The sequence below is a fragment of the Pseudonaja textilis genome, chromosome 3 (assembly GCF_049901715.1).
Source record: "Pseudonaja textilis isolate UNSWEBS1 chromosome 3, rPseTex1.2, whole genome shotgun sequence".
NCBI lineage: Eukaryota > Metazoa > Chordata > Lepidosauria > Squamata > Elapidae > Pseudonaja > Pseudonaja textilis.
Window position 1 is genome coordinate 42,841,436 of NC_141992.1, and position 26,440 is coordinate 42,867,875.

Genomic DNA, 26,440 nt, shown 5'->3' on the forward strand with positions numbered 1-26,440 from the left:
TTTTCCTCTAGAGACAGCTTCCTACTTTTAAAAATTATGGAAGACTCCAAAAGAGCTTTTGTTCAAGTTATACTTATTCACATTTATCATATTAAAAATAGATGAATTTGCTGCCATTACCACTTCTTCTAACTGTTTGTTGGGATTTTAATATTGTATTTACCATAGGCTGGCAAATAATTTTGATTTTGTAGACCTTTGTCAGATTATTGGGGGAACCCCAGGGTCAGACCACATGTAAGAAAACACTATTTCTAAACTCTGCATTTTTAATTGGGTGTCCTGCAATCATCTGATAAAGAAAATAGACATTTCTTCCGTGTCTTTTCTTTTAGTTACTCATACTCATTTTTTACTTTCAAATAGTACTACAATTTTTTCTACCTGGATAAAAAGAAAACTATTGAAACACTCTTAAGCTTTTTTTTAAAAAAAACCTCTTGAATAATTTTAATAGAAGACTTATGATGTATGTAAAATGTAGGCAAATTTGGGGACCTGGAGACACATTTACAAAGTTGAGACATAACAGGAACACTCTCACAAAAGGGCCACATGCAGGATTTTACATATACACCAAATGGCTGTCATAGTGATATGGTCAGCCATAAAGCACCAATTTAGTTAATAGCCAATTGGAAAGGTTGCTCGGTTTCTACTACTTCCTCTCATTTCAAGAATTCTCTCTATCACCTCTCCTTTGTCTGCCCTTTTTGTGACTAAGTAGGTATTTTCCTAAAGTAGCAGGCAGCATCTCCTCATCCTTTTTCTTGTCTAGGAATACCCCAGTAGTCTACAGGAAGCCCAGAAACCTTTTTAGAAATAATGATAATGCAGAAGGGCTTTTGCAGCTTCCTACATTCCCAGGTTTAGCTTGTTTGTTTTGAATCAAAAGAATTTAAAATCATTTTTAAAAATTATAAGAATCTAAAATGTAAAGTCAGACACAGAATATGTGGGGAGGAGCAAGAGAAATGACCTTATGAACTAAGTTGCTGACTTGTGAAATAAGTGCCAATATATCACACTAAAGTTAGATTTTAAAAAATAAATTCTGCAGCTTGTCCATCTTCAGGGGATTTTGTTTCATTATGACCTCAGGTCCTTCCTCTTCTTTGAATCAAGAACTTCATTATACTACAGACGGTGGTAATTGAGATATATAAAGCCAAAGTTGTGGCTTCCTCTTAAATACGCAACTGTTTTCCTTTGTAGCCTAATTGCTGAAGAAGATATAGCCTAAAACCAACGTTTTTGAATGGTGGACTGAAATGAATTAGCTATAGTAAGGATATATTTTGGAATGCAACAAAAATTTTATAATCTGTATTTTGTGGACTTCTAGGTCAGTGATGCAACCGTCAAAGATACTATCTGGAAAATAGAGGTATGTGAAGTAGTCATCATTAGGTAAGTGAAAGGCAAGCTTCTACATGGAAAGGAAATATCAAACAAATATTTTTTTCTGAATAACATCATGTTGAAATTACTGCAAAGTGGCATATGGTAAATTATATTTAAAGTGTACATTGTATTTTATAAAAACAAGTTTTTCCTGAAACTAGTAGCATGTTGGCAGCATGGCATAATGAATACAATGAATCTTACTCCTGTGGTCACTTGAGCAGGATTGCAACATAAGCGTGTCTTAGACTTCTTGATCACAAGGACATTTATTTTAAGTAAACATGCGTGAGATCACATTGACTAACAAAACTCTTAACTAACTATTATGCTGATGTTACTAAGTATTACTTTATTAAAAGTATAAAAGTGAATCTTACATAGCAGCTTTGGGAAGTGGAATCTTAACTACAACAATAATGTTAGTTATGAACAAGCAAGTTTTGATGGGCAAAGAGCAAAATTGTTTCTTGGAGACCAATGCCAGCAAAGTGAATGAGGTTATTCCAGACATAAAGAATGAGGCTTGTTTTAGAGAAGGGAGTTTGTAATAATCCTGTTTGAGGATTTATATTGCCAGTCTCATTTTTTTTCAACAAGGCACAAAACTGCTGTCAATTTTCAGCAGTCATGGTCAGAGATAATTCCAAAGACCACTAAAAGGGGACTTGGGGCCTCCAATGGCCCTGGGATTGCAGGGTCCCCCTGTTTGGCATAGGAAACAAGCTAATTCTTCTCCTGTTTCAATTCAAATTGATCAATTTAATAAAAGCAAAAACCAAAGACCCAATTTTATCAAGGCTATTTTATAATGTTATCAAAGTATTTATATAACACTCTCCATTTAAAAATGGGAGATTGACTGGCACCCCTGTGCATAATTTTTGGAAGACATAAGTTTTGGAAGACATAATTTTTGGAAGATGACTAAATAAAATAAATTTGCCCTGCATACTTGCTGCATTAGGATGTGATCCACAGAGTCTTAGTGTGTGCTGTAAATTACATGACTCATTTCTGCATTATCAAAAAAGGAGAAAAAATAGAATGCAGATTTGCATTAGATTGACATAATACATACAGACATAGATTTAGAAATAATGATGACATTTTCATGAATACAATTTATCTTATAATAGTAGCAAAGGTTGTATCAAGATGATTCATGTATGTATTCTGTAAATTCTCAGTAGACTGCCATGGCTCTTGCTTCCTCATTTTAAATGGCCATGCTATCCATAGAAGACAGGGCTATGCTAGACAGATTTCTGGCCTGACAGACTGCTTGCATAAAAAAACTGGAACTAAACACGTCCCAAAGGTGCTTTTTCAACTGGACTTTCTGGTTTTACTTTGAAGATGCTTCACTTCTCATCCAAGACACTTCTTTAGCTCTGATTGGATAGTGGAGAATGGAAAGAATGAAGCTGAACATGAATTACTCTACTTGGCAAGAGATGGGAGTTTGTAATAATCCTGTTTGAGGGATTTGAGGGGTTACCATCACTGCTTACAACCTCCCCCTAAATAATGTTTCTTTTCCTTAGAGAAGAAGAATAATGGGAGTAATGCTAAATGGTTGGCCTTTGCATATGAGGCAAGGGTATATAGAAACATTAAAGATTTCTTAATTCCTTTTTACAGGAAGATTAGGCCTTAAGGCAAATGGGGAGAGATTAATTTATGTGGCAGAGAGCTTCAGACCTAATTGCACTATATAGGCTGGGTGTTAATATGTGCTAACCTGATCAAATTTGAACTTTTGGTATGAATTATTATTTACATTTAGAGAAAAGAGTTTGGAGATGGAGCATAGTAAAAGTTAGTGAGATTAGGATTTGACACATAGGATTTGATTTTGACTTGACTTGACTGTGGCTGAAATGTAAAGTATTAACTGCACCCAATTTAATCACCAAAAGAGAAGCTACCAAAGGACTCAGACATGAGTAAGCTCATTTGTTTAAATAGCTCTGAATTCAGTAGATAAAAACTGACGGTATGGTTAAATGCTCTAGATAATGTGCAGCCAAGCATTGATTAGAATAATCAGTGCTTGACTGCACATTCCAGGTAGGATTCCCGGTAGGATTCCAGGTAGGATTCATTATACTGTTAGATCAAGGGTACCAAACTGGCCAGATCATGTGCAGCTCCGTGAAGGGGAAAAATTAATAATTATGATGGCAACGTGATGCCGCAAGTTTGACACCTGTGTTTTAGATGTTCTTCAATAGCAATTAAAATGTTTAATTCAGATGGAGTCCTGAGGATAACATGTTGAACATAAATATTGTTTTCATTCCTCTGCTGGCAATGTTATTTAGAAGTTCTAGCAACAGAAAAAATAGGGAAAAGAAGATGATCTTACAAATGAATTTGGAGAAGTTTTGGAAGGAAATAAACCCTTTGGGAAAGCTGCTTATTTCTGCAGAAAGCATTTAATTAAATGTCCCATTGCTGCTCATGAATGTTAAATACTGAATTTCACTGGAACTCAGTTTCTCTGTCTCTCTCCCCCCTCCCTCCCTCCCTTCCTCCCTCTCTTTCTCTCTCTCCCCCCTCCCTCCCTCCCTCCCTCCATCCATCCTCCCTCTCCCTGTCTCCCCTCTCTCTCCTGGAGTTAATGATGTCAATGGGAGTAAAAGGCACAGTGGGTAATCTAATGATGCAAAATGATGGGTGACAATGCCATACAGACCAATATTTTCTCTTTTTTTTTCTAATTTGGGTGGAATTCTTTGTTTTTGAAAGTAGTATTAAGCTTATTTTGGTATACTGTCGTTTTCATATGGTTTCTAATTAAAAGTGGAAGCAAAAATCAGGGGTTTCTAGGGATGGAGAAAATTGGACTACAGATCTTCAGAATGGGATACCACTTCTTTTCTTTTTGATCTCTAATATGTGAAATGGTTTTTATATCTCTATCAGGCATTTCAAGACAGCTTGGAATCTATTCTGTTTCTGCCATTCAATTCAGATATTTTTCCTCTTGAATATTTCTGAACTCAAGCAGGATGCTGATTATCTTTATTTTGTTCACTGTGATACGTGGTGAGTAGCCAGAACTTTTATCTTGTTAGCATCCTTAAAACAGCAATACACAATTGTGTGTGTGAAGCAACTCCCAGACTAATTTTGGGGTTCATTTTTTGTAGTTTACCTATGTATATCAACCACTCATTCTTTTTTTTATTTATGTATTTATTTATTATTTATGTCTCACCTTTATTATTTTTGTAAATAACTCAAGAGCAGCAACTCCTATTTTCCCCACAACAAGAACCATACATATGAGGTAGGTTGGGCTGAGAAAGAGGGTCTGCCCATGGTTGCCTAGCTGGTTTTTATGACTAAATTGGGACTAGAATTCACAGTCTCCTACTTTCTAGCCTGGTGCCTTAATCACTAGACTGGCTAATTTATGGACTAAATGGTTTCTTAATCAATATAGCTAATACATTGCTACTATTTCTAGCCTCTACTTTAGTTTTTATTCTTCTTAAACAGTTCCTATAAGTTTGACTATTTATTTTAATATTGAATAAAATGGCTCTTAGATTTTTCCAGAAGTGTAAAGAATCTGTAAATAAAGCAAGATTTAGCAAACTATATGTTTTTTCTCTTGAATATTTTCAAATAATTAAATATTTGTCAGTTGATTATCTTTTAATGTATTAATTATTAATATTTAAATAAATATGCATATTACTATAATTTCTTGCCCTGCTGATAGAATGAAAGAAGTGTTGCAATAATATAAAATAATCCCACTGACTCCAGTAATACTCCCGCACTTATTGTCAAATGAGATTATATGGCAATAACTGTAATAAACAAAATATGTTCTAGCAATTCATGATTATTAAGGTTTTTATCTGGTTTAATTAGATCTGGGTTAAGATTATTAATTTTCTTTCAAATACTTGTATTTGAAAGAAAATGTTGTATTTATCTTTCTCTCCTTTTTGGGGGGAATAATACGATGACTCAATTCCTTCTTTTTCTTCAAAATAGTTTCAAGCACATTATATGGACCAAGGCTACTGATAAGTCATGTTGGTGGATCAGTGACAATCAAATGCTATTATGCACCCACGTCAGTGAATAGGCATGACAGAAAATTTTTGTGCAAGGAATTGCCACATAAAAGCTGTCAAACTATCATTTCTAGCCGTGCTTTCATTGATCAAAATTACAAAGAAAGAGTGTCAATGTACAACAACCCTCAACAAGGGATTTTACAAGTGACAATAAGAGAGCTGAAAAAGACAGATTCCAGTTATTACAGATGTGGTATTGGCAAAATATATAATGGTTTGTATGCTAGGGTGAATTTAACAATTTTAGAAGGTAAGTAAATATTATAGATGCATTCTTCTCCAAGTATGATGACTTATACTAAAATATTACAAAATCAAGTAGTAATAACAGAGTTAGTACTACCAATACTAATCCTATTATTTTGTATGTAATCAACTTGATTTTGGATACATATGCATATCACTTGATTCAAAGAAGGGAAAGGAACAAACAATTTTATATAAAATAAGCAATACTAGTAATACTGATTGCATTTTAGGAAATTATTTTATACAAATTCCTTTAATCTCTTTGCACCTAGTGACATCCATATTTAATCATGCTTATTTTATTTTATTATATTATTATAACCATACTGATTACAATGGTAAAGTTACACATTTGGCCTGCATGTATGTGTATCATTGTATTATTGTAAGTACAGTCCACAATGCTTCAAGGGACATTTTTCTTTTAGAAAAAGCATAAAAATAAGCAATTCAGGCAGAGAAACGTAGTAACTAAAACACATAGAACACATTTCTTGTTGTGTTACAAATGAAACACATTCTATGTGACAGGCAAGTGTTATAACCACTGTAATGGTGAGAAGAGACTGCTGTAATACTGTAGGTGTGTAGGAAAATGAGGAAAAACAGGGAAAATACAAGAAAAAAATTATTTTAAAGATCTTGTTGTACATGCATATATGTACATTTTGATGTTTTATGTTTATACATATGAGTTTAACTTTGTAAGCAAGTTTTATATATGATACACATATACATGTAATGTTATTTATCTCCAGTATGACCAACCAATAGAAAGCAATTCCCACTTCCTTTTTAATAGGGCCCAGAAGTAGAGGAATTTTGAAGATGTGGTAACTGGCAGTTTGGTCTGGATACTTTGCACATTGTTTCTTAGGATTAAACTCAGCCTAATTTGGACACAGGGCAAGCCCAATTTAAGCGCACAGCATAGCTCTGGCCACAGTGGTTGCTGCCTGGAGGGGAGAATTCTCTTTGGTGGCACCTCAGATCTGAAAGTTATTTCCCAGAGGGTTGTGTCTGGTGTACAACATACGTATTATTTATTAGATGTGTATGCCTATCCCAAATACATGACTCCGGGCATCCAACAATGATACATATACAAAAACAGTAAAAATACAGAGCAGCCAGGAAAAATGACAAACTTGACACAACTACCAAAAGGAGTCCATCTCCAGGGTCAAGCACAGAGCCAAGATTCCAAGTCCTTATAGAAAGCCAATGGAAGAGGCAATCTAATCTCCAGAGGAATGATATTCTGCAAAGCGACACCATGGCAGAAAAGGCTTCCTGCTTGGCCCCCACACCCAATACCGCCAGGTTGGGTAGGATGGGCAGAAATGACTGGGATGAGACAGTCCTTAAAACTGTAAAATTAAATGTGACAGTATGTTACTAATAAAATTATTAAAAAGATATATTGAGGTTATCATAGTCTAGTAATACTGGGCATGAAATCTGATCACAAAGAAAATGTGTTAATTTTATTTATTTATTTGAATTTATTAGCTCAATGTTTAAATGTATTAAGTCATTATTAATGAGTTACCTGATTGATTAGAATCACTGATAACAAATAAGTTATAACTGCAAGATTGGGAAGTTGCCATGTGATTTATTAGAGAATAGATAGATTTGTCTTTAGGGCTGTGTTTTGAACAAACTAGGGCTGAATGGGATCAAATATTTTAGTCTGGGGGAAAAACCCCTCAAACAGTATTGAGATAATTTTCTGTAATGTTTGATTTAGTTCCCAACAATATTCTGGTAGAAAAAATAATCAATGTACTTTGTGAACTATTGACCACATAAATAAACAAATGGGAAAAAACCAGCCAACCAACCAACCAACAAATAAGAGCTGTTGCTTTGGTGTTATCTTATTTGACTGATTTTAAATGAACATTGTTCATCCATTTCCAAGCTTACGCCTTTTGGATATTCCAATTTGAGTCATCTGGAAATGATTGAAATGATAATCCAAACTATCTGGAATGGTTGTGGCTGGAGCAGTTTAGCTCTCGTTCCCAAAGTGCAACAACTTTTTAGAATAATTTAAATTAATGGTATCTGTTGTAAGCCCAGTCTGAAAAATATGTAAAAAGTATTTCAGTGAATGATTACAATTGCTAGCCATACTAATTTATTTGTTCCTCTTGCTGTGCATTTGGAATGTATAACTAGAATTGAATAATGTTTCATTGCTATCAGATGATCAATTTATCAAGTCTTTGACTATTTTTTTTTTAGTTGAAAAAGATCGGTATTTACCCAAATCCCCTCAAATTGTTTGGGGTAAGCTGACTGGGTCAGTGGAGCTCCAATGTCCATCAGAAACTCCCAGGCTGGAAATGGACAAAATATTGTGCAAGATGATCCATACTGATTGTTCTCCCATAGTGAAAAAAAGCAAGAATAGAAAGCAAAGTCACCGAATTATTATGACCAATGGAGATAGCTCAGGAACTTTCAGTGTTACTATAAATGATTTGAAAAGACAAGACTCTGGAGTCTATGTGTGTGGGACAAGAATATTGGACAAGAATGCAAGTGTGAAAACTATACAGCTGCAAGTAGTGGAAGGTAAGCATTAACAGAAAAATGATAGAAGGTAACTGTAGTCCCACAAAAGAAAACTGTACAGGGGAAGAGGAAAAACCGAGATGGAACAGATTCCTCATTGTATAATCCCTTAAACTTATTCAGTTTTCTGACTCTGTGCTATTGACTCAAGGCAAATATGCTACTGTAGTAATCACCTATTGGCTTAAATTGAAGGTGCACCTGAGGCATAAAGTCTGCAACATCATGTCTATGGAGATACTCAATCATGCAGGTCATGGTTGTCCCAAAGGTGCTTTTTCAAGAGGCAATTGGACTTTTCTGGTTTTCTTTGAAGGCGTTTCACTTCTCATCCAAGAAGTTTCTTCAGCTCTGAAGAAGTTTCTTGGATGAGAAGCAAAACATTTTCAAAGAAAAACCAGGAAGTCCCGTTGCCTCTTGAAAAAGCACCTTTGTTTCAGTCTGCAAGATCAGCTCTCCAACTCCTATGATGGCTTTTGGAGCCAAAATGTGCTTCTTCTTGCTCTTTCTTTGAAGTAGACCTTCAGCTGGCATGTTTCCCATGATGATTTTTCTTAAACAGTAGTTCATCTCATTCTTTGGAAGGGAGTTAAAGCAGGGGTGGGATTCTACCGCTTCTATCCGGTTCTATAGAACCCCTTGTTAACTTTCTAAGCAGTTCGGAGAACTGGTAGTTAGAAGCAATCTTCTTTTGTTTTTTTCCACCCTTATTACATTTTTGGCAGACAGCCTAGACTTACTGTCTCCGGAGCTTTTAGGGCTTGACTTTCTTAAAGGGGAAGGGTTGTTTTAAGATTTTTACACTGCTGTTGTGAGGAAATACTTCCCTGGACAATCAGCACTCTGAAGAAATAATTGAATAATGAAGCAAAGCTTTTAGTGACAGGGAACCAAGATGAGTGACATTCAGCAAGGCTTCTTGGCTAGCTAGAAGGATTGACATTCAAATGTGAGTTTACATACCCTTTCTGAGTTTTGGACTGAAACTGTTTTTTTGTGCAGGTTAATTCTGTGCTTGGTGATGTTTAATCCTGTGTTTATTGATGGGATAATTTTCCCTATTCAGCTTCAACAAGCAACAGCTACTGTTGTGATTTAATTATTTGTATTGTGTTTGAATTTTTTCTTGCCCCATGGTTTCTTTTTCTATCTGGGGAGGGGGGGGTCTTCCTTCACTGCTTTAGTACTATCTGGCACTGTCCTTTTGCAGTATACTTCCAAGAGGCAGGATGCAAGCTTGCCACTGATTTTTTTTTACTGTCTTTCTGGCGGGCATGTGACCTTTCCTTAAATCTGGATGATTTCCTTAGGGTATCTTGTGAGGTGAGTGAGACCAGCTGGTATTTTTAAGTGGTGCAAATGGATCTAAGGATTGCTTTTTCTGGATGTGCTTTTTCTGGAGAGCTTAAATGACCTCTCTGCTAAAGGGTTTCACTTTATGAGCAAGAGTTGGTTGCTTGATAGTTATCACTGCATTTTAACTATTTTCATTCCTCAAGGTGCTCTGGCACCCTGTCTGATTTGTAACTCTGGCTTGCAGGTATTTTTAATCTAATGATTGGTATTTAGAGCAGCTTTTTGCAAGCAAAGAGCTTTTTGTACTTTTGTACAGGTAATCCTTGACTTACAACACTTTATTTAGTGACCATTCAAAGTTACAATGGCACTGAAAAATGTGACTTATGACCATTTTTCACACTTATGACCATTGCAGCATCCCCACTGTCATGAGAGGCCAGGCGAGGAGAAGCGCCCCTTGACATGAGTGATGTCGAGTTAGCCATGCCCACCCAGTCACATGACCACCAAGCCACAGCCATCAACTAAGCCATGCTCACAGAACCAGTTGTTAAAAAAAACTGAATCCCACCCCCGAGTTAAAGGGGTTGACTCTTCTCACTGGATAAATCTTCCTACCAATATCTTTGCTCTTCTTGACTTTTTCTGTCTCACCTTCCCCCTACAGTTCTCACTATCTACCATCTCTCATCTCAACTGTTTTGCATTCTATATTTCTTTCATCTTTCATTTGGTAGATTTCAGCTCCTGAGAGGCAATTGTTAAATTTCCTGCAGTTTTGTGAGCTAGTTGAAAGAAGAGCTGAGCCACAACTCCTAAAAAGGCCAATCAGCTGTTTGGTAGCTGAACAGAGGAGCTGTTAGAGCTGGTAGTAATACATATATATCAGCACAGAACTGTCTATACTTGATTTAAATTAACATTAAGAAGCCTAAATATTCTGTAGTTCTATTTGTCTCTACGTAATATATCAAAATGGTATCAAGTCATTTTCTTTTGTTCAAACTGTCTGTTAGCTCAAGACAGTCAAGGGTTTGTACTTGCAATAATGTTTTTTCTCTTATTCATAATTTACACAAATTCCACTAAGCTGCTTCCCAAAATATATGCAGATGGAATCATATGCAAATTTGAAAAAAGTCTGTTCACAAAAAGACTGTAATTCCTTGAAAATGTGTAGACTTAATACTAATTTACCAAAATCCCTTCTGACTATCATCTGCCTGAGGGGATTATCAAATTCAGCATAGTATAACTTGTCAGGACATTTAGCTTTCCTTATATTAAAGGCCCATCTAAAATTCAGAAATGACAAAACTATTGAATTTGACCTTTTTTTCTCAGGTAATTTTGCATTTTTTAAAAAATAGGAAAAAAGAAAACTTTCAAAATAAAATTTCCAAGAGAAAAAATCTCTCTATATACAGTATAAATATAGTTATTAGAATTATTTTTCTACAAATATCCTTTGTCTGTAAATATGGCAAAACATCCAATTATGTGAGATTCTACTTGCAGTCTTGCTAATGCTGTTTAACTAACATTAATTTTTGAACAGCTGGTGGGCAGTCCAGAATGTTTATAAAAGGAAGAGCTGAAAATCACTGGTAAAGCACATGCTTTGTAGGCAAGAAGTTAGAGGCTAACCAGATCATGGCTATTTTAATCTCCAGAGAGTACATGCTACCACAGAGAAGTCATGACTTTGGGACCCAACAAGATCATGTTTTTTAATGTAAGGGACCTGGATCACACTTTCCTTGCTGGATCTGGTGGAACAAGCAAAGACAATGGGAGATATGACAGACCTGCAAATGGCCTTTGCATAGTGTTTGCCTTATTCTTCCACTGCTTTTTCTAGAAAAAAATATAAGAATTGGAAGGCCTCTTAGATTTCAGTTTCCAACATTTAAGCCTGTCGGCTACAATTCTGATATGTTTCTGACAATTCCAAATAATGCTACTCAGACGGAAGGCTGATTTTTAACATATAAAAACAGGAAGTTTTATCTTGATTTAGAAACACTTTGAATTTCAAGCTATAACATTATTTTATTCTATTTTTTAAACAGAATCAGTTTTCTCTACTATCTTAAATGATACCCAAACTACATATGAATCACAGACTGTACCTTCGTACTGGAATGTGACATCTGCAGATGAAGTCTACCAAGAAAGGTATAGTTAATGAACACAGATGGTTTCTAATTAAAACATTTTTCCATTCATTAGTGATAAGATTTTTTCTGAAACGTAAGCTTCAAACATTTTATTACAACTTGTCTCTAAAGTAGCCATCCCTAACTTGAATCCTTTGAAAACTAAGACACAGGAAAGAATAAGAAACTGGATTGAAAATAAAAGGAATTGTATTGAATAGCCTATAAACAGAGAGTATTTAAGTGCTGCACGTACTGGACTAACCAAATAGTTGGATTCAGACTGAATGTATTTCTATTTTTTCAAATAGGTCTGTTTAGAACATGGCTAAGTCTGAATACTGTCCAAAATGCTGAGGTTTAGTTTGTGGTATTTTTAGAATTCAGCTTCATAATCAACAACGGTGAACTGTCTAGTATATTTCAGTTTTCTCCTGAAATGTATACCAGGTATACTCATGAATAAGCTAAGAATTTTAGGTGCCAAAATTTACCTCAAAAAAGAGAGTCAACTTATCCCATGGATGGTCTTGTCCTCAACTATATACTGTAATACTTGCTTTAAAGTACCCATATTTCCCATATATACCTGCAAATAAGTTCAATTTTTTAAATCAAAAATATCATTAAAATGTGGGTGGTATATATATTTGTTTTCTTATATATATATTTGTTTTCTTAAGTTTTCACAGGTATTTATATGTATGGTATTCAGCTTTGTTTGGGTATTTTCCCATGTCATTATAGTTGTGCTTTTAAAGTTATAGCACTAGTCTGACTCACAGATGAACACAATACAGAAGCCTGATGATGGCATCTGCCATCATCAGGCTTCTGTATTGTGTTCATCTGTGAGTCAGACTTTCATAGCCATTTCTGTTTTAAATTTGGTGCTAGCCTACTGCTGTGCCAGAATGGTTTTTTCTTCATCCTGATTGGTCTTGGAGTCTTGGTCTGTGTTTATTGGTCTTGGAGTTTGCTGTGTTCTGCTTGATTGGTGTTTCTAGTATCTTCTGTCTGTTTTGTAGCTTTTTTTTGTCTTGATTGGCTGGCAACATTGTGTTTCCTGTATTGGAGGCTTTTAGTGTGGCTTGGCTCCGAGTAAACGGATGGCTATCATTTATTAGGAAGCTAGGTTTCATCTGGGTGCCTGGTTGGGGTGTGTTTGAGCTGGAGGTATCAGGGGAGATCTGTTTTTGTGCCCATTTTTGTGTTCATCTAGGCAGGTACTTATTCTTCTATTCGTCTGTTCGATTTATAGGTTTCATGCCCTGCCATATACATTGGACAGACCAACTATAATGACATGGGAAAATACCCGAACAAAGCTGAATACCACACACACACACACACACATAATTTGAAAGTTGGATTTCCCACGGATGGCCTTAATATTAAATACTAGTATTTTCTAGTATATTACTGGAATATACCAGACGGATAAATATACTAGCATTACTGGAATGCAGTAGCATTACTGAAGAATACTAGATTGTTAACAACTTAACCAAAAACTATACTTGTTCATATCATATCTAAGAAAAAATTGGAAATAATTCTTGGGTTGCAATGAATTAATTTATCAATTAATTAAAGATAAGCCAGTAGATGGCACTCCTTTCTTATGGTTTATTAAACTGGTAGAGATGTGTACATTTCAGTTAGAAAACAAGATGTGGTTTCTGCTACAAGATAAGCAAAAAGCAGATAATTTGTGTTGTCGTCTTACCATCCAATCAGTCTATTTTGCCTAATAAGTATACACAAAACTTCTTAATCATAAACTTTTTGATTGAATGGTTCAAGAACGACCTTTAACAGTAAAACATGCCAACTTCAGAACAGGTTTTTCTTCTAAGGAACAATGCATTACTTTGCACCCCTTCTTGTGAAATAGACTATTTCTTTTGTTGCTTTTATCACTCCAAATGCAGAATTTGATTCAATTCCTCATGAGTGGTTGTGCAAAAAATTAGCAGCTTCCTCTACTGATGCATGTTTGGGCAATTTATGATGTTGTACAAAGGTACTACAAAGCCAAGATCCAATACTCAAATAGTGAAAAATCGACGCCCCTTATTCCAAATTCTAAGAGAGTCAAAAAGGACTTGCCCACTCCCATTATTTAATTTTTATATCAGTGGTATTCATTGTTTAGGCTCTTAGTAAAGCAGAATTCCACCCCCATTTCTTGGCTAGAAAAACCACCTCCCATCTGCTTTATGGTAATGATGAATAATCTTGTCTATATCTCAAATAGAGTTGCAACCCAGGCTTCACACAATAACTTCCCTTTGCAACCTAAAATACTAGAAATTAATCATGCACAAACAAAGGTATATTCACATTGCAGCACCCTAATCACCCCCACAGCTGGAAGATCAACAGCAACTGAACTGAGCAGGTAAATGCTTTTAAATATCTTGGCATTTATTTCCAGTCATCTTCTTCCTTGAAGCTTCACTCCTCAGATCTTTCTCTGCATGCCTGAGCAATCTCAATGCAATAATTACGTATTCAACATGTAGGGCAACAAACACATCCCTGCAGTAATTAAATATTCTAAAACTAAAGTGCTATACCTTCCTATGACCAAACAAATTTGCAGTTTCCATATGATTTAAAGGTAATTTTTGATTAATTAAGTTTTGCATGTTAAACATGAGTTTAAAAAAAAGGAAAAAGTTTTCCATCAAGCACAAGACAGATGCCAGTGGAGCAACTCTTAATGATCTCTGCTGATTCCTAATTTTATTCTTACATATTTCTGGTTGTTTGATTTGGTGCCACCTGACTCCAGATGGCTCACAAAACATCATACAATGTGAAAATAGTTTAATACGAGGCAACAAGTAACAAAACCAAACTAGAACAGAACAGAACAGAGGGAGGGAGGGAGGAAGAGAGAGAGAGAGAGAGAGAGGGAGGGAGAGAAGATAAACCTTGCAGACACCCAATAACTTTCCACATCCAACAAAAGGGGCTTTAGTCACCCTGACTCAAAGCATAGGAGAGCAGTCAGATCTTTACAGTGATTCAACCTGTCCTTTCATCTGAACTCTCTATTTCTGTCTTATGTTTGTTTCAGATTGACGGCATCAACTTGTTTTAATTTTACCTTTCCCGATTTAGTACAAAAATCTAGTGGTTGGACATTGGCACCAACTTCCTCAGTATGGCATTAAGCTGAGGAGACTTTCTATAATACGATGTAAATGTGAGTCTCCTAATTCTTAGACCATGATATTGTTTATTGTACAATACTGAGGAGAGCACTCACTAATTAAAACCATGCAAGGTGTTTGAAACTGAGACCCAGTTGTTATGTGACCCAAATCCAATCAATTCTGGCAGATGTATAGCAATGGCCATAATATGCAACTTTTTTTGGAGGTTTTTGGTGTTTTTTGTTGGTTTCCAGCAAAAAACAGCCATTCAAATGAATAGGTTTGCCTGACAACTGCAGCATTTACTTAATGAGTGCTCTGAAAAGGTCATAAAATTACTTCTGATCACATGGGTCCCTCGACTTGCAACCATAAATCCAACTCAATTATAGTTATAAATTGAGGATTAGCCCAAAGCTGAAACTGAGTAAGGCATTTAAAGTCCTCCAGAATGCCATCAGGGGCATCAACTGAGATAAAAGTAACTAGTCTTCCAATTGAATAAACTGGGGAGGGTTTACCATATTTCAGATGGCTGGCATCTTGCCACAAAAGGCACACTTCCAAGGTCCCTATAGATGGCACTGATTAATCAAAGGTGTGCCAATCCTGTTGGATCAAGACCAACACTACAAGAAAGGCCCATCAAGAAAACCAGGTGAAATAAAGCCTCACAAATTATGATAAGCACCTCAAATCACACTCAAAAGCAAAGTAACAACCAATGTAGTTCATTTAACAGGGGTGTCACGTGCCTATCACTGTTTACACTGCTGCATTCTGGAGCAGTTGAAGTTTCCAGAGGTTTCCAGATGGTCTTAACGCATCAGTTATAATTCCTACTCACTTGCTCGAAGAGGTAACCAAATCTACACCCCTTCCCCCCAAAATAGAATGAAGAGTTAGTTTCTTAAAAGCCAGAACATTCAATGTTATTATCTACAATTTTCCTCAGTATTAGGTAGAATCATTATGACTGATAAAGAGTCCTCTTCATCATGGGAACAATTACATTTCCTGATGGTTGGTATTACACTAAATGTACAATAGGCATTTTAACAGCATATGTGATAAATTTCTAATCTGTATTTAAGTGTTTTGATGATCCAGATGATGATTCTTCTCTTTAATTTAACCAATTTCCAGATACAGGTAGTCCTCAACTTACAACAGTTCATTTAGTCACTGTTCACTATGACCATTTTTTACACTTATGACTGTTGGAGCATCCCTGTGGTCATGTGATTTACATTTGAATGCTTGATAACTGGTTCATATTTATGATGGTTGCAATATCCCAGAGTGATGTGATCCCCTTTTGTGACCTTCTGACAAGCAAAGTCAACGGGGAAGCTGGATTCACTTAACGACCGTGCTACTATTTTAACAACCACAGGGATTCATTTAAACAAATGTGGCAAGAAAAGTCATAAAACGGGGCAAAACTCAACAAATTTCTCACTTAGCAACATGAATTGTGGGCTCATTTATGGTTGTAAGTCAAGGACTACCTGTACTTCAAAAAGGTTGCAAAATACTTATCAATAGATATAGCTTATAGAAATGATTTAGTTTCTTCCTTGCATTATTAACTATTCAAATTTTTCTTCTAACTTTTGATTATTTTTATAGGCATTAAACTGGACTATTTATTTATTAAATTTATTTGCTGCCCATATCACCTCAGGGCAACTGTGGTAGCTTACAAAGTTAAAAGCAGTAAACAATACAAATCTATATTTCAATAAAATTATAAGTTAAGGTAAAAAGATGGGAAGGGAAGGAAAAGGTATGCAGGGTGTAAGGTGGGATCTGCCATTAGTCCACCAACCACCTCTAGCATGAAACCCACTACTGGGGCCCCAAGCCAATTGTCAGATTGAGGTTTTCAGGACCAGGTCAGGAAGATGGGGGCAGATCTCATGTAAGGGGTGGGGTAAGATGTTCCAAAGGGCAGGAACCACAGTAGAGAAGGTTCTTCTCCTGGACCCCACCAGCGAAAAATTCCTTGTCTGAGGGGATTGATGCATTTTTATGGATGGACTATGAATAAATAAACTCCAAACTCTAGTAAAGGATCTTGTGGACATTTATGCTATATCTAATTTCAGATCTTCATACACTGAGCAAAATCTATTGGCAATTGTAATACCAGTTCCTGTTCTGCTTCTACTTTTTGCTGTCATGGTTATTTTGGTTCTTGTTAAAATAAGGCAAAGGAAGACTGGTAAGTAAAATCATATAATCCCCAAACAGCAGGCCTCTTAATCAAAGAAAAAGAAAAGAGGAGAGGTGAGGTGAGGAAAGAGGAGGAGAGAAGAGATGAGGGGAAGGGAGAAGATAGATTATTCCTAGTAACTGCATCCATACAATATTCTAGGCAAATCAGGTTCATAGTTGGATAGCCAGAGCACCTACATCCGTGTTTGTCAAGTCTACTGTATAACACCAGAGTAAATATTGTCTTTTACTTAGAAGAGTTCTAAATAATTTTGAAGCTCTCTACAAGACAGAGGGAAATATTTTGAATTAATTTTCACTGTTAAATACTCAGTCGAAGATATGTGAAGTATTTCTTCTCTTTTATATGAAGTAAATATTTAAGAATTGGTTTCACTACATTTTTAATAAGTGCTGAGAGCTTTTGAATTGGCAGCGTTCAAAATATTGTTTTTGCTATGATATATTTATTTCATTTCTTCCAAGTAATAATGAAATATTAACTTTACAATGTTACCTTTCTACATGGGGATATATAACATGAGATGTCTTGAACAAACCGTAACTCAGCTAGGCTCATATTAAATAACTGAGCCCAATTTTTCTGCTACTGAGAATAACAGAAGGGACTCTTCAAACTTCTAATTACATTTATGGAATTTTGTATTTTGGGCACAGTTGTAACCAAGATTATTGATAATCCCACAGATGCCACTCCTTAAATCATTTTGTTTTCTTGCAGAATTTGAAAATAATGGGGTGCCAATATTGTTAAAACAGTCAGGAAAGCTGCTTATAAGTCTATATGTTTAGTTAATGAAATTGGTGGTATAAAGATTTGATGGACCAATCATAACTGTAGCTCTGAAATCAGACCTTGCTTTTTTATTTCCACCATAAATCTTAGAATCTTCTCACTGACCAAAGGATTACAGTCTGAATTATGTAAAGATGACCAAGGCACGAGTGACCATAAGCAAGGCCTCCTAGTCCAGAAAAGGGCACAATTGGCACACTAGATGAATCTATATAAAAGCTTCCCTAGCCACCATTGCCACCTGCTCCTTGAATAGGAGCCGGGAGTCCAGAAGCATCCCCGAGTTGTGCACCTGCTCAGTTTGGGGAAATGCCACCCTGTGCAGAGTCAAAGATAGAATATTATCTAGACCTGGATGGCCAAAAACATGGAACTACTTTATCTCGCCAGATTATTCAGATTACTCTGTCTGTAATGCACATTGCATATATACAGGCCTACATACATACAAGCCTGCATATATACAGGCCTAGATGCAGGGGTGTGATTCAACTGGTGTAAGAATTGGTTCAGTGAACACACACTTTGCACGCATGCAGAGCATTTGCTACTGATCTTCTCCAGCGATCTCTATGTTAAACAGCGGATGCATGGCAAGCCACTGTGCTGTGCAAATCAGCTGAGCTTGAAAACCAGGATATAAAGCACAGACTAGAGTCCGGGCAGGCGGATAGGCTCAACAGCTGATCATTGGAGAGAACGGTTGACTCACAGCTGATTCTTGGAGCTAACAGTTCACCCAAACCAGGCCAAATTGGTAGAATCCCACCCCTTTCTAGATGGTCCTGTTTAATTACAGACACCTGATAAAATGAATGGCAGTTTAGAACAAAAGCTACATTTGCAAGCACATACATATTTAGCTACTGCCTTATTTGATATATTTTTGCAGCCAAGTTTGGCAAAAATTGATATTTTCAAAGAGTATTCATATATGTATGTCTGTGCACAGACATATGGGTCTTGGTACATGTGTGAATGTGTATATATGTATATGTATGGTATGTTCCAGAGGTGGTAATCAGCAGGTTTTGACCAATTCTGGAGAACCGGTAGTGGAAATTTTGAGTAGTTCAGAGAACTGGCAAATACTACCTCTGACTGGAGATTTTACAGTATCCTTTCCCTGCCACGCCCACCAAGCCACGCCCAAAGAACCGGTAGTAAAAAAATTTGAATCCCACCACTGGTTTGTTCCCATATTTCAAGAAAAATCAGGGTACAGTAATTCTATTATGTTATATCAATGGTTAATGGATAAAAATGTAAGGATCTGTTTTCTTTTTTAAAGCATTGCTTAACATTACTTCAAAAAGTCCTGAAGGAGAAATGCTATCAACTAGTCAAAAGCATTCGGAGGAACATACCCAAAATGATAATACAAATTCAGCAGAAGAAGATGAGGGTGTTCTAAATTCTGATGAAGGTACAATATTTTCACATCTGTGACTCAAATTCCCTTCAACTTTTCATTCCTTACTAATAGACCTACTTTAGCTGGGTTGCAAAATCTGGCCTATTTGGAAACAAATATTAAAATATTTAATAATAATTAAAAACTATTTGAAAACATTGTTTTTGTCATCTGGAGTTTACGAGATATGGTATGCTTGTCTTTGGATACAAGTGAATTTAGGCTGCAGCAACTTGTCAAAATCAAGCACTCTGATGCCTACCAGCTATTCTGGACAAAAATTACACATTATTTTGCTATGTTGTGGGAACTAATAAAAGATGAGGCATCTGAAGGGCACCAAATTGTCATCATTTATTATTTAAAAAAGACATTTGGAAAGTTATCTAGGTTCTTGAGAAGAACTTGATGCATATGAAAGTAAACACCAGCTAAAGAACCAACAGCTGTGAATTTATATTGTTATGAATAGATGATAATATTTTTCTTCTCAATAATTATTGTGTTTTTGTATTTACCCTCCCTTAAATAATATTTTGCAATAATATCACTCTCTTGTAGTCAATCCAAAATTTTTATGATGAATGGATCCTATAGCAGAGCCCTGGCCTTATCTTCTGTTTATATAAATTTCCAATAAAAGAGAATATTTATAGCTCAGAACTGAAAGCAGTCTTTGGTGTTCTCTGAGCTTGATTGTTTTCTTGCAGACATTTCATTACCCAAACTAGGTAACATCATTAGTGCTAGTGCAAGAAAATAAGCAAACTCAAAGAACACCAAGGACTCCTCATATTAAGTTCAAAGTGAAAAAAAAAACAATTTATGTGGGACTTTAAGATGCTATAGTTTACATTTTTTAAAAGCTAGTAAGTGCATATTTATCAGCTAAGACAGTAAATTATATAATTGAAATGTAAAGCTTCAGAAAATAATAAATTATTATAAATAAAAAATATCTAAAATATTACATTAGATAGGAATTTCCACTATCAAGCTTCCTTTCTGTCAATTTTGTATAAACACAATTATTCTAAAATACTTATGTGCTTAAATCCATAGGATATCAAATTAATTCCTCTCTTTTTTATTCTCTTTTAGCAAATGCCACAGTTACTATCTATTGTTTAGTCAATCCTGAAGACTCAAGTAAAAATGACTGATCGCCTTCAAAATAACTTTGTTCATATTATACAGAGAACCTATGGAGATACCTGTTAGATTATACAGATATGATTACCATTTTGCATTAGCTTCTTTCCCCACTTTATTTTGTAATGTAATCTCATCCCATGCCTATTTTACTGGAATGAAATTTGCTAAGATTTAGCAGTAAGCTTTGGAATCTGGGGGTAATGGCAGAATACATAGCCATCATGTATTACAATAATGTGACTCTCTTAATCGCATTCTCAAAATGAGAATGATGCAAATTACATAATCAGATCATTTGTGTGACAATGTCATGATGCATTAGACAGACAACCAGTTTGGTTCACTAAAAATTCAAATGGTCACCAGGTGGTACAAATTCAGTCCCACAAATTACAGATATTGCAGATCAGCATTTACTGAACGCCATCTTATTTTTATTAAGGAGCATTTGGATATCTGATATAGGCTGTTCCAGTGCAGCAGCTGACAGTAGAGGAAGTGATGGTTATAACTACCCCAGTGTTCCCAGGGCTAAACTTACTCATTTTCTTTTCTTATTATGTTGCCTCATGAGTAAGATATCCATATATCTTGCTCATTCAAAATGAAGGGCTAATACTTTGAAACGTGTTTGTTGAATAAAAATCCTTATTCTATATATGATACAACTTTCTCCCACTTTTGATGCTTCACACCAGATTTAATCTTAAATATGTGGCCTCTCAAGTTTGTTCAGTGAACGATAGCTGTGACGGTTGTATTTTACCATTTAAGAGATATTTTACCCCTTGAGGTGAAGTTCTACAGATATTTAATAATAATAATTAAATAAGTTTTCACAGTGAGAACTTGCTGTCCTAAAAGCTCATTTGGATATAACACCCTGTAGCTATTTTATACAACAGTGTTCTTTATGTTCTTGACCAGTTTGAAGATTTTAGAAGATTTTAGATTCATAATTAAAATTACCTTTTTCCTAATTTCCATCTCTTAGTATCTTTTAGAAATAGTACAATTGTAGAGAGTAGATTAAGCTATCAAGCTCTGCTGTAATACATTTGCCTATGTGCAAATATGTATTTAAAATAAAATTATTAAATACACATATATAATGGTAAATTATTAATTCAAGCCATAAAAGCCCAAGTCACCAATGTAACGTGCGCTTCTGTAGAAATATATAAAACCCACCATACTTAAACTGACATGGAATTTTGTAATGATGGCAACCATATTAAATAGTAATAATAATAAAAACAATAATTGATTTTTAAAAATGATTTTTGAGGCTTCTAAGAGATGTCTAACACTGCATGCATGTGAGGGCTCCCTTTCCCTCCCTCCCTCCTTCTCCCTCTCTCTGTCTTTGTTCTCCCTCCCTCTTCCCTCCCTCTTCCTCCCTCCCTCTCCCTTCCTTCCTCTTTTTGTCTTTGTCTCTCCCTCCCTACTTCCCTCCCTCTCCCTCTCTCTCTCTGTCTTTGTCTCTCCATCCCTACTTCCCTCCCACTCCCTCTCCCTCCCTCCCACTCTCTCTGTCTTTGCCTCTCCCTCCCTACTTCTTACTTCCCTCCCTCCCTCTCCCTCCCTCCCTCCTTCCCGCTCTCTGTGTAAATTAAACACATCAGAAGTGTGTTTAATTCAGTGGTAACGTAAGCCAAAAAAATTTCAAAGAAAGATAGGCAGTTCTTCATTGCTACTAGTTTTAGTCTCAAAGTTTCATTTCCTAGCAATTCAGTTTCAAAGAGTAACAGCAGTTATTGAAATCTGAAATGAATTCTTAGCCCTCATTTAAAATGATAAGAACTCATAATTAGTATACAACTCACCATAAATCAGCTGCCAAGCAATAAGTCAACGTTTTTCTCTTCAAGTTGCCACATAGTGTCCAATCTAAAGAACTAAACTAAATAATTCAGGAAGATTACAGTGGCACTTTAGTCAAGTGAAGCCTTGGGCAGAATTCTTCTGATAATATTTAATGGCAAAAAGTCAAATAATTCTGCAATTGTGGTTATGCAATCCAGGGGACTTTGGCCTTTTTTGTGTGGTAAATAGTAGAGGTTATATATGTCATAACCCTAAACCTGGAAGGAGTTTAAACAAGCAATTCATTGTACGGTGTACATATAATGAGAAAAATCAGAAATGTAACCAGATAGTTCCACCCACTTGAATTTTTGTCTCCTAGAATTTTTGATATAAATTACTACAGTACTAACCTTATTATGGTTGGTTGCAGAATCAGCCAAATGTTTAAACTGGATTGGCATTTTTATCCACTTATTAAGTCCTTCTTGAAGATCTGGAATAGGCAGGTGTTAATAATTATTTAATAATATTAAAGATATTGTCACAGGAAGTAACCTAAGTCAAACTGCCTTTGCAGACTGATGGTGATTTTGTCAATGCCAATAGTATTTATACAATGCTCCAGATGCTCCAAGATACCTATCACTATGGGTTCTATGTTCGCTTTCTTTTGCCATGGCTGTTCTAGTTCTATTTGCATGTCTTTGTATTTTGTGATTTTCCCCAGTTCTTTCCCATTTTTGTTTGTTTGTTGTTGTTTTGCTATCTCCAGGTATTGCAATATCCATGATCCAGACTTTTTTTCCCTTATCAACAGTGATTATGTCTGGGTGTTGTATAGCAGATGCTTGTTTGTTTTAAAGTCCCAGAGCAGATTAGCTTCTTCATTTTCTATTATTTTGTCTGTTTATGGTCCCACCAGTTCTTACTTGCCAATCTAAACTCCAGTCCAAATATTGGCTATATATTTGGACAATGTTAAGTGGTGATTCCATTTCAGATGGTCTTTTCCATAAACATTCAGGTCATCCATATAAAGGGGCTGGCCGATGTTTTTGATGTTTGGTATTCATGTCTGACTTGTTTTGTAGTATTGACAGAGGAATCAGTGCTATGAGAAACAGTAGTGGTGATAGTGAATTTCTTTGAAAGATTCTCTCTTGATATTAATCTCTCCCAATCAGAGGTGGTATATAGCAGGTTCTGACCAGTTCTGGAGAACAGGTAGTGGAAATTTTGAGTAGTTCAGAGAACCAGAAAATATTACCTCTGACTGGAGATTTTACAGTATCCTTCCCTTGTCACGCCCCTCAAGCCACACCCACAGAACCAATAGTAAAAAAAATTGAATCCCACCACTGCTCCCAATATATATCACCATTGACCAGCAACCGTGTCTTCCATTATACCATTGATCTTTTCACAAAGCTTCAGATCTTTTTACTGACTCCTATTATTTTTAGGCACTTGATTATCTAGTTATGTGGCAAGGAGTCAGATGCCTTCTTGTAATCAATCCAAGCTACGGTCAAGTTGGTCTTCCTTCTTTTACAGTTTTCCAAAATCGTCTTGTCAATTAGGAACTGATCTTCTTTTTCCTCTGCTGTTTTTTTCTGCTTTGGTGGAAAATAACATGTTTTCAAGTGGATGCTGTTGAACTGCATCTGCTACCATACCAGTTAGCAACTTTAATGTTGTTGGTAATTAGGTAATTGGCCAGTAACTGCCAATTTAGTTGAATCTTTCATTAACTTTTGTTGAATCTTTCATTAACAGGTAGGTTTGGCCAGATATTAATCAATGTTTGCAAAGGTGGTGAATATCTGTAGCTCAAGTGGAGGATGAAGGTTGGAGCTTCATTCTCTGAGCTTATGGGTTGGTTTCTGAATGTTTCATTACCAGGCTAAGTAACATCTTCAGCGGAAGTAATCCAGAGGGGAATTAATCTAGAGGTGGTATTCAGCAGGTTCTGACCAGTTCTGGAGAACGGTTAGTGAACACTTGCGTAGTTCAGAGAACCGGCAAATATCACCTCTGACTGGAGATTTTACAGTATCCTTCCCTTGCCATGCCCACCAAGCCACGCCCACAGAACCAGTAGTAAAAAAAAATTGAAATCCACCACTGATCTAATCCACTGAAGATGTTACCTAGTCTGGTAACAAAACATTTGGAAACCAACCAACAAGCTCAGAGAATGAACCCCCATTATTCAATATTCAATTTCAGCTCCTTGCTGTATATTGTTAAACTGTTTGGAAATCTGTGGGTGCAGAGTGGTCAGATGATTCAACCAAATATTATGCAGTTCATCTTCAACTTGTCTTCCTTGCTCTTTTCTAAACCATTTTTGCTGTTTTTACAAGTTCTTCCATTTCAACCTTTCCCACTTCTCCACTTCCTTTATCCAAGCTGCATTCTGTTTTATTGTTCCATAGTTGTGCCCAGAACTGCAGTTTTTTCTTGTAAGATGTTGGCTGGTTTATTGCACTCTCTCTATTGATTAATTGGTAGAAACCTTTCTGATTAGGCTGAAATTGGAGACTCTGGCTGTAAGGTACAGTTCAAACTTTGTACCTGCTGATTTTCTTGGCTACTGTTGTTATTTCCTGCTTTAAATTTTCCAGGGCTTGTCTTTAGGTGTTATTTCTGGATCAGATATTCTTTTTCAGCTTTTTTTTCATTGGCTGTAGCTTGATTGCATCTGATTTTAACATACTGGCCTTATTGTCTTACCCTATCTTCCATTTTGGTGGTGTGCAGTTTAGCTTATCTCTTGCTCATTGATTGCTTTTGTATCCAAAATCTTCAGTTATAAATGCAGCTATGTTGTACATCAGTTGGTTTGTTTCATGCAGTGAGCTAGTGCTTATATTTGATATTACAATATTGGCATCTTTTAATACTTTGGCCAGCTGTTTTTTTTATTTGGTTGGTTGGTTTTGTTCAAAGCAGACTATGTCATTCTATTATTTTTGTGCTGTTCTTGATGCTCAGTTATTTTTCATTTCAGTTCCTCTTGTTTTTCAATTGTAGGACTTTGTTCTTTCTGAGGAGAAGGTAGAGCAAAAGGTGCTTGGTTTGGGAGTGAGAATTCCCAAATTCATTAGCAATGCTGGCTTTCTCTATTACCAATTCCTTCCAGTTTTTCTCTTCTGTCTGAACTACTTCTGGCAAGACTTTGGGTTTTTTTTTTACCTTGAGTAGATCTTTGCAGTTCTTCTAATTCTATCTTTGTAAATACTTTATTTCATATTACAAACTGACATTGATCTGCTCGTCTCCTCCCTGTTATTACTGGATATTGTTCCGTCTAGAACTGGTGCATTCTTTTTGAATATCCTCTTCTCACTGGTATTGATTTGTAATAGCAAATCAATATTTCTTTGTTTTCAGTCTTCATATATTGCAATAGGTAAGCAACTCTTCTTCCATTCATCCTGCTGCTGTTGATCCTGATTGCTCAGCTAATAGTCCTGAGTCCTATAGCTCTCTTGTCACCAGATGTCCAAGAACTCCAACACTGACCAAAGTCCTTGTTGACCCAAGCAAGGACTGATCCAGTATAAGTTTCTGTAAGTTGTATCCATATTGTTTATAGGAAAGATACGTTTCATCTGGATCCTCTGTTGAGACCTGTCCGTATCGTTGAACCTCTGGCATAGCTCTCATCTTCCTCAGAGCACACAAGGCCAACAACTATGTGCTTCGCTGGAGGTTTATTATTTTTTTAACCCCATCCTTTTTTTACCCCACACTTGTATATCTATTACTCAAGGCAGAAAACATACCTATTCCTGCCTATTATTTTCCAACATCAACTCTGGGAAGTGGGTTGGGCTGAGGGAGAGTGAAAACCCCGTCACTCAACTGGCTTTCATATTTAAGGGAGGCCTAGAATGCAATCTCCTGCTTTCTAGGCCAACACCTTAATCATTATATATATACTATTTAGTAAGGTGTTTTTAAAAGTGGGGGGCAGATGGCTTCATCTGTTTGAAATGTTCATCAAATACTAATTTTGTTAAAAGGCAAATTGATGAGAACTGGCTGAAGAA

General features: G+C 35.9%; 1 protein-coding gene across 3 annotated transcripts; it reads left to right on the forward strand.

The window, feature by feature from the left end:
- The first annotated feature begins 1,148 nt into the window (after positions 1-1,148).
- FCAMR (Fc alpha and mu receptor) lies at positions 1,149-21,239 on the forward strand. Of its 3 annotated transcripts, none has more exons than XM_087929369.1 (9): positions 1,212-1,410; positions 4,336-4,458; positions 5,422-5,757; positions 8,010-8,342; positions 11,714-11,819; positions 14,154-14,204; positions 17,079-17,194; positions 19,296-19,430; positions 20,520-21,239. In XM_087929369.1, exons 2-9 carry the CDS (start codon positions 4,422-4,424, stop codon positions 20,579-20,581), a joined length of 1,176 nt encoding a protein of 391 aa, XP_087785495.1. In that variant the 5' UTR covers positions 1,212-1,410; positions 4,336-4,421; the 3' UTR covers positions 20,582-21,239. The 3 variants fall into 3 exon arrangements, with proteins under 3 accessions (XP_087785497.1, XP_087785495.1, XP_087785496.1); XM_087929370.1 differs by having other exon boundaries at positions 1,252-1,387; positions 20,520-21,196; XM_087929371.1 differs by lacking the exon at positions 14,154-14,204 and having other exon boundaries at positions 1,149-1,410; positions 20,520-21,236.
- The last annotated feature ends 5,201 nt before the right edge of the window (positions 21,240-26,440 follow it).